The sequence below is a fragment of the Entelurus aequoreus genome, linkage group LG27 (assembly GCF_033978785.1).
Source record: "Entelurus aequoreus isolate RoL-2023_Sb linkage group LG27, RoL_Eaeq_v1.1, whole genome shotgun sequence".
Classification (NCBI taxonomy): Eukaryota; Metazoa; Chordata; class Actinopteri; order Syngnathiformes; family Syngnathidae; genus Entelurus; species Entelurus aequoreus.
Window position 1 is genome coordinate 1,210,150 of NC_084757.1, and position 8,504 is coordinate 1,218,653.

Genomic DNA, 8,504 nt, shown 5'->3' on the forward strand with positions numbered 1-8,504 from the left:
TGATTTTGAGTCTGGTTGCAACACGGCAGAGTTGCCAGATGCTCGTCTTTGTTGCAGCACGGCAGGGTTGCCAGATGCTCGTCTTTGTTGCAGCACGGCAGGGTTGCCAGATGCTGGTCCTGTTGCAACACGGCAGGGTTGCCAGATGCGGGTCCTGTTGCAACACGGCAGGGTTGCCAGATGCTGGTCCTGTTGCAACACGGCAGGGTTGCCAGATGCTGGTCTTGTTGCAACACGGCAGGGTTGCCAGATGCTGGTCTTGTTGCAGCACGGCAGGGTTGCCAGATACTGGTCCTGTTGCAACACGGCAGGGTTGCCAGATGCTCGTCTTTGTTGCAGCACGGCAGGGTTGCCAGATGCTGGTCTTGTTGCAACACGGCAGGTTTGCCAGATGCTGGTCCTGTTGCAACACGGCAGGGTTGCCAGATGCTGTTCTTGTTGCAACACGGCAGGGTTGCCAGATGCTGGTCCTGTTGCAACACGGCAGGGTTGCCAGATGCTGTTCTTGTTGCAACACGGCAGGGTTGCCAGATGCTGGTCTTGTTGCAACACGGCAGGGTTGCCAGATGCTCGTCTTTGTTGCAACACGGCAGGGTTGCCAGATGCTGTTCTTGTTGCAACGCGGCAGGGTTGCCAGATGCTGGTCTTGTTGCAACACGGCAGGTTTGCCAGATGCTGGTCCTGTTGCAACACGGCAGGGTTGCCAGATGCTCGTCCTGTTGCAACACGGCAGGGTTGCCAGATGCTGGTCTTGTTGCAACACGGCAGGGTTGCCAGATGCTCGTCTTTGTTGCAGCACGGCAGGGTTGCCAGATGCTCGTCTTGTTGCAACACGGCAGGGTTGCCAGATGCTCGTCCTGTTGCAACACGGCAGGGTTGCCAGATGCTTTTCTTTGTTGCAGCACGGCAGGGTTGCCAGATGCTCGTCTTTGTTGCAGCACGGCAGGGTTGCCAGATGCTTGTCCTGTTGCAACACGGCAGGGTTGCCAGATCCTGGTCTTGTTGCAACACGGCAGGGTTGCCAGATGCTCGTCTTTGTTGCAACACGGCAGGGTTGCCAGATACTGGTTTTGTTGCAACACGGCAGGGTTGCCAGATGCTGGTCTTGTTGCAACACGGCAGGGTTGCCAGATGCTCAGCCAACTCTCCACAATCCTCTTTCACGCTCCAGCGGCTCTTTAGTGGCCAGACGTGAGCCGCTGTGTTCCCGCGCCTCACGCACACACTCGAGTGGCCTTTTGTTGCCCCTCATGCAAATTGTTTACTTGTCCAACGTCCCGAGTCGGCCATCTGCCCTCTGGAGCAGCAGCTGGGAGGACAATAGGTCATCACGCCACTCTTCTTCTCCGTCATGCTGCTTCTTCAGCAGGAAGTCTGCGCCACGACTTCATTTCCCTGCCGGCGGAAAGACGCACAATCATCTCGCGTTTTTGTCGACATTTCTTCTTCTGCTCGGGACTTACACGTTGCTGCTGGGCACGATCGTCTCTTGACGACGTTTGCTCAGCCTCAGCTTCCTGAAGAACGTGCTCAGCCTGCGCTTGCTTCTGGACACGCCGTCATGGGCCGTGCTGGGGAACACAGTTACCTTCTTCATCATGCCGTACATGCCGTACGCATGGTGCACGTGGTGTATGCGGTACATGCCGTACTCATGGTACATGTAGTGTACTTATGATACAAGTAGTGTACTTATGGTACATGTGCTATACGTGGTGTATAAGGTACATGCCGTACTTATGGTACATGCACTACATGTGGTGTATGCGGTACATGTCTTACTTATGGTACATGTAGTGTACTTTTGGTACATGTGCTACACATGGTGTTGTGGTACATGCCATACTTATGGTACACGCGGTGTATGCAGTACGTGCCATACGTATGGTACATGCACTACACGTGTTGTATGTGGTGTATGCGGTATATGCTTTACTTATGGTACATGCGCTACACCTGGTGTATGCGGTACATGCCGTACTTATGGTACATGCTCTGCACGTGGTGTATGCAGTACGTGCCGTACTTATGGTATATGCACTACACCTGGTGTATGCAGTATGTGCCGTACATATGGTACATGCACTCCATGTGGTGTATGCGGTACGTGCCATGCTTATGGTACATGCACTACACGTGGTGTGTGCGGTACGTGCCGTACTTATGGTACATGCACTACACGTGGTGTATGCGGTACAAGCTTTACTTATGGTACATGCACTACACGTGGTGTATGTGGTACATGCCGTACTTATGGTACATGTAGTATACTTATGGTACATGTGCTACACCTGGTGTGTGCGGTACGTCCCGTACTTATGGTACATACTCTGCACGTGGTGTATGTGGTACATGCTGTACTCATGGTACATGTAGTGTACCTGTGGTACATGCGCTACACATGGTGTATGCGGTACGTGCCATACTTATGATACATGTGCTCCACGTGGTGTATGCGGTACGTGCCGTATTCATGCATGGTACATTAAGTGTACTTATGGTACATGTGCTACACATGGTGTTGCGGTAAGTGTCGTATTTATGGTACATGCACTACCCATGATGTGTGCGGTACGTGCCGTACTTATGGTACATGCACTACACGTGGTGTATGCGCTGTATGTGGTACAAGCTTTACTTATGGTACATGAGCTACACCTGGTTTATGCGGTACATGCCATACTTATGGTACATGCACTACACGTGGTGTATGTGGTAGGTGCCATACTTAATGGTACATGCACTACACCTGGTGTATGCGCTGTATGCGGTACAAGCTTTACTTATGGTACATGCGCTACGCCTGGTTTATGAGGTACATGCCGTACTTATGGTACATGCTCTACATGTGTTGTACGCAGTACGTGCCGTACGTATGGTACATGCACTACATGTGCTGTATGCGGTACATGCTTTACTTATGGTACATGTGCTACACCTGGTATATGCGGTACATGCCGTACGTATGGTACATGCGTGACATGCGGTGTATGCTTTACTTATGGTACATGCACTACACCTTCGCTACACCTGGTGTATACGGTACATGCCGTACTTATGGTACATGCTGTACTTATGGTACATACACTACATGTGGTGTATGCGGTACATACCTTACTTATGGTACATATAGTGTACTTGGGTACATGTGCTGCACATGGTGTTGCGGTACATGCCATACTTATGGTACATGCACTACACGTGTTGTATGCGGTACATGTGGTGTATGCGGTATATGCTTTACTTATGGTACATGCACTACACGTGTATGCGGTACGTGCCATACATATGGTACATGTACTACACGTGTTGTATGCGGTACACGTGGTGTATGTGGTATATGCTTTACTTATGGTACATACGCTACACCTGGTGTATGCGGTACATGGTGTATGCGGTACATACCTTACTTATGGTACATATAGTGTACTTGGGTACATGTGCTGCACATGGTTTTGCGGTACATGCCATACTTATGGTACATGCACTACACGTGTTGTATGCGGTACATGTGGTGTATGCGGTATATGCTTTACTTATGGTACATGCACTACACGTGTATGCGGTACGTGCCATACATATGGTACATGTACTACACGTGTTGTATGCGGTACACGTGGTGTATGTGGTATATGCTTTACTTATGGTACATGCGCTACACCTGGTGTATGCGGTACATGCCATACTTATGGCACATGCTGTACTTATGGTACATGCACTACGTGGTGTATGCGGTACATGCCGTACTTATGGTACATGTAGTGTACTTACAGTACATGTGCTACACATGGTGTTGCGGTACATGCCGTACTTATGATGCACTACACGTGCAGCCTTATTATGTCAATCATTCATAATATTGATTATGATGCATTATTATTGTTTGAGCAATGGCAGTTAAAAAAACAAACACTAGAGTCCTCAGGGACCCTTTTGGGTCCCCAGGAATAAAAGCATATCTTACAAAGTAAATGATGTACCATTCTGCTGCCGCCGTCTCGTTTCCGGTGCCGCCTTCTTCGCCGCCGTGGTCTTCGCCGCCGTGGTCTATCTGCTCCCACACGCCGCTGTCCACCCACAGCGCCTCCTGCAGGCTGAGGCCCGCCCGGATGCAGGTGACCCGGCGACACAGCGGGCAGCCCACGGTGAGCAGCCCGCTCTTGGCCCGCGTCTGCAGGGTCTCCAGGCAGGGCTGGCAGAAAGTGTGTTGGCAGTGCAGCTGACGCGGGATGCGCTCCGCCCGCGAGAACGCCAGCAGGCACACGCAGCAGTCGCCCTCGCCGCACAGAACCATGGCGGGGGGTGGAGAACCACGCCTCTGTGGGGTGATGTCATTACAAAAACTCAGCATATTCACTTTTGTTGCTTGACAAATAATACCTGTTAGCATGCTAACGTTAGTATGCTAGTTTTTTTATTAGCTCATTTTGTAGTACTTGATGCATGCTAGCATTTCAACTACATTTTTCAGCTACCGCAGAGTAATATATTTTGGTACTTGACTCGCTACAGTTAGCATTCTAATATTAGCACGCTAGCTTTTTTTTTTCTAATTTTGCAGGCATACACCTCAGCGTCAAATATTTTCATACTTGATAAATAATACCTATTAGCATGCTAACTTTAGTGTGCTAGTTTTTTTGTTTTAGCTCATTTTGTGGTACTTGATGCATGCTATCATTTCAACTACATTTTTCAGTTAGCGCAGAGTAATATATATTGGTACTTGACACGTTACAGTTAGCATTCTAATATTAGCATGCTAACTTTTTTTGATAATTTTGCAGGCATACACTTTAGCGTCAAATATTTTTATACTTGACAAATAATACCTGTTAGCATGCTAACGTTAGTATGCTAGGTTGTTGTTTTTTTAGCTCATTTTGTAGTACTTGATGAATGCTAGCATTTCAACTACATTTTTCAGCTACCGCAGAGTAATATATTTTGGTACTTGACACGCTACAGTTAGCATTCTAATATTAGCATGCTAACTTTTTTTGATAATTTTGCAGGCATACACTTTAGCGTCAAATATTTTCATACTTGACAAATAATACCTGTTAGCATGCTAACGTTAGTATGCTAGTTTTTTTTTTTTTTTTAGCTCATTTTGTAGTACTTGATACATGCTAGCATTTCAACTAAATTTTTCAGCTACCACAGAGTAATATATTTTGGTATTTGACACGTTACAGTTAGCATGCTAGATTTTTTTGTTGTTGTTGCTAATTTTGCAGGCATACACCTCAGCGTCAAATATTTTCGTACTTGACAAATACCTGTTAGCATGCTAACGTTAGTATGCTAGTTTGGTTTTTTTTTAGCTCATTTTGTAGTACTTGATGCATGCTAGTATTTCTAGCATTAAATCTCTAAATCAACTTCAGATTTATCCGTTGATTATAAGTTAATATTTTTATGTTTTATTTTGTTCAATGCCCATTTAGTCATAAAAAAAACTTCGATTTTTATGGCAAAAACACAAAAATATACAGTATTATCCCCAATAAAAGTTTCAAAGTGTAATATTTAATTTGAAGTAATTAGAGCCCTAAATAGGTCAATAATTCATAACATTGATATATTTTGGTAGTACAGTTAGCATTTTAGCTCGATTTTTTTTAATGTAATTTAGCAAGTATAGTTAGCATTTTAGCTCGATTTTAATGTAATTTAGCAGGTATAGTTCGCATTTTAGCTAGATTTTTAATGTAATTTAGCAGGTATAGTTAGCATTTTAGCTCGATTTTTTAATGTAATTTAGCAGGTATAGTTCGCATTTTAGCTCGATTTTTAATGTAATTTAGCAGGTATAGTTCGCATTTTAGCTAGATTTTTAATGTAATTTAGCAGGTATAGTTAGCATTTTAGCTAAATTTTTAATGTAATTTAGCAGGTATAGTTAGCATTTTAGCTCAATTTTTAATATAATTTAGCAGGTATAGTTAGCATTTTTGCTCGATTTGTAATGTAATTTAGCAGGTATAGTTAGCATTTTAGCTCGATTTTTAATGTAATTTAGCAGGTATAGTGTCATATACTTTGGTATTTCACTAGTGCTAAGAGTGAACAGTGTTATTATTATTAAAATAGTACTGTTAGCATGCTAGCCGTTTTAGCTTATTAAAAAAAAATTGAATTATACCGGTTTTGAAGGTGAAAACTACTGAAATGGCCTTGATTAGTCAGTCTGTGGGCTTAGTGGAAAAAAGTTTGGGCAAACCTGTTCTACTCGATGTATCGCTTCTTTTTACACTTTACCGGTAAACAGTCTCTCATCCGAGTGGGCTTTGATTAAAAGTGGGAAAAGTCTCCTTCTGACAAAAACAAAATTGAAGGCCTAAAATGTAAACACTTCAAAGTATGAGACCAAAAAAAAAGAGCACTTACAGTAAAGTTGAGGAGAAGAAACAAAGATGGTCCTCAGGAGGTTTTGATCCGGGAGTGAGTGGAGGTGGTCTTCACCAGAAGGTGGTGTTGGTAGGGTTGGTGGGGGTGGGACTCCTTTGTTTGTATAAAAGGAGAGCAGGTGGGAACAGTGACATGGGATTATGATGATGATGATGATGTGGGAGGTTTCATGCTTTCCAGAGCAGGAAAGGGCGGGGCTATCACTTTTGAACGTGAATAATACTTTTCACCACCAAAAAAAAAAAAATTGGGCTCGTCCGGGATTTGAACCCGGGACCTCTCGCACCCAAAGCGAGAATCATACCCCTAGACCAACGAGCCGCTATGTATCACGAAGTCCCAAACTCGGCTATATTTCGGTCAGTGTGCTGACGGTTACCGGGTACGTTAAGTGACACGCACCGTCACGTATTAGTCAAGGCCAACGGATCTCTTCAGATCCGGTTCCTAATCAGGTTTAACCGAAACGAAGATGACTCCTCAACTGACTTCGTTGGAAAAGGGGCGGGAATAAAATGTCAAAGAAATGGGCTCGTCCGGGATTTGAACCCGGGACCTCTCGCACCCGAAGCGAGAATCATACCCCTAGACCAACGAGCCACGTGTTCTATCCTTGCAATAAATTACGATATAAAAGCAGCCATACGTACTAAATGCCCGTGAAATGTGGTGTTTTCGTAAATTATTGCCTCGAATTTGCTACATTTAAATCTATGTTGGGCTAAAACTGTACTCCATTATTCTACTTTTTAATGCTAAGCCTCTTTTAGCTAATCGCTGCTTCCCGAGCCACAAGCTCCTCCTTTACGTACGACGTGATGACGCCACAGCTCCTCCTTTACGTACGACGTGATGACGTCTCCGTCCTTTTACAAACGCCACAGCGCTCCTGTCAAATAGAGGGTCTTTAAAACATGTTTTTCTTCACAACAGATACTTCTTACACAAAGCTCCTGTTTTCTGGAACATCTTGAACTCACGTGTTTGTGGACATCTTTCAAAGACAGCAGAGCACTCTCGCTATTTAGAGGATCTTTGAATAGTGCACCCCAACCCCACCTCAATAAGCTCTTTTTAAAGATCTTTGATGTACTTTTTGCAGCACATCTTTAAAAGCAGAACACACTTACATGTTCTTACAGACATCAGAGATCTTCTGTCAAATAGAGGATCTTTTTTTGTAGTAAATGCTTTTACTTAGCAGGCGGTTCCTGTTACATAGACGATCTTTGACACAAGTTTTTGCAGCACATAGTTAAAAACAGTTGAGTAATTATGTTATGCAGAGGATCTTTGACAACTTGTTAAGCAGAGCACTCTTCTCAAATAGAGGATCTTTGACATGTTTTCCCTAGTCGATTCTTATACATACAATTTTTGTAGGTATGTTTAAAAAGCAGAGCCCTACAGGATCTTTGGCATACATTTTGCAATAGCTGCTTGCAGACAGCAACGCGTTCCTGTGAAATAGAGGATCTTTGAAAAACTTATTTTGTATAGTAGAGCCCAGATCAGGGGTGTCCAAACTTTTTCCACTGAGGGCCGCACACTGAAACATCAAAGCATGCGGGGGCCATTATATATATATATATATATATATATATATATATATATATATATATATATATATATATATATATATATATATATATATATATATATATATATATATATATAATTTTAGTGCTCCCGTCAAGCTTGGTCCTGCAGGGGACCCAGAAGGGTCTCAAGTCATAAATAAGTTAAAAATAAGTCATTTATATTAAAAATAATCAATGCTTACAATATGTAGATCAACTTCATATCTATTTGTTGATATAAAATTGTCATGTTTCTTGTTTTATGCCTTTTTTTGTTCAAGAAAACCCTGTTTTTATAAATCCTCCCCTCCAAAAAAAGATCAAAGTTGTAAGATAATTGCAGTCTTGTATATGTCAATCATTCATGACATTTATTCTGATGCATTATTATTTTTTTGAACAATGACAGTTAAAAAACAACAACTCTGAAATTCTCAGGTATCCAAAAGGGTCCCCCTGATAAATGTTAATAAGTCATATTTACACAGAAGTCTCCAGATCAACTTCAGA

General features: G+C 43.3%; 1 protein-coding gene and 2 non-coding genes across 3 annotated transcripts; all 3 read right to left on the reverse strand.

Moving 5' to 3' along the window:
* Nucleotides 1–799: 799 nt before the first annotated feature.
* On the reverse strand, nt 800–6,651 carry LOC133644323 (RING finger protein 208-like). The gene is made up of 4 exons (XM_062038720.1): nt 6,394–6,651; nt 3,981–4,318; nt 1,464–1,571; nt 800–1,395 (listed from the first exon to the last, which is right to left on the reverse strand). Exons 2-4 carry the CDS (start codon nt 4,292–4,294, stop codon nt 1,350–1,352), a joined length of 468 nt encoding a protein of 155 aa, XP_061894704.1. The 5' UTR covers nt 4,295–4,318; nt 6,394–6,651; the 3' UTR covers nt 800–1,349.
* Nucleotides 6,652–6,663: 12 nt separating this feature from the next.
* On the reverse strand, nt 6,664–6,735 carry trnap-ugg (transfer RNA proline (anticodon UGG)). Its single transcript has one exon. It is a non-coding gene; the product is annotated as a tRNA-Pro (tRNA).
* Nucleotides 6,736–6,942: 207 nt separating this feature from the next.
* trnap-cgg (transfer RNA proline (anticodon CGG)) lies at nt 6,943–7,014 on the reverse strand. Its single transcript has one exon. It is a non-coding gene; the product is annotated as a tRNA-Pro (tRNA).
* Between the last annotated feature and the right edge of the window lie 1,490 nt (nt 7,015–8,504).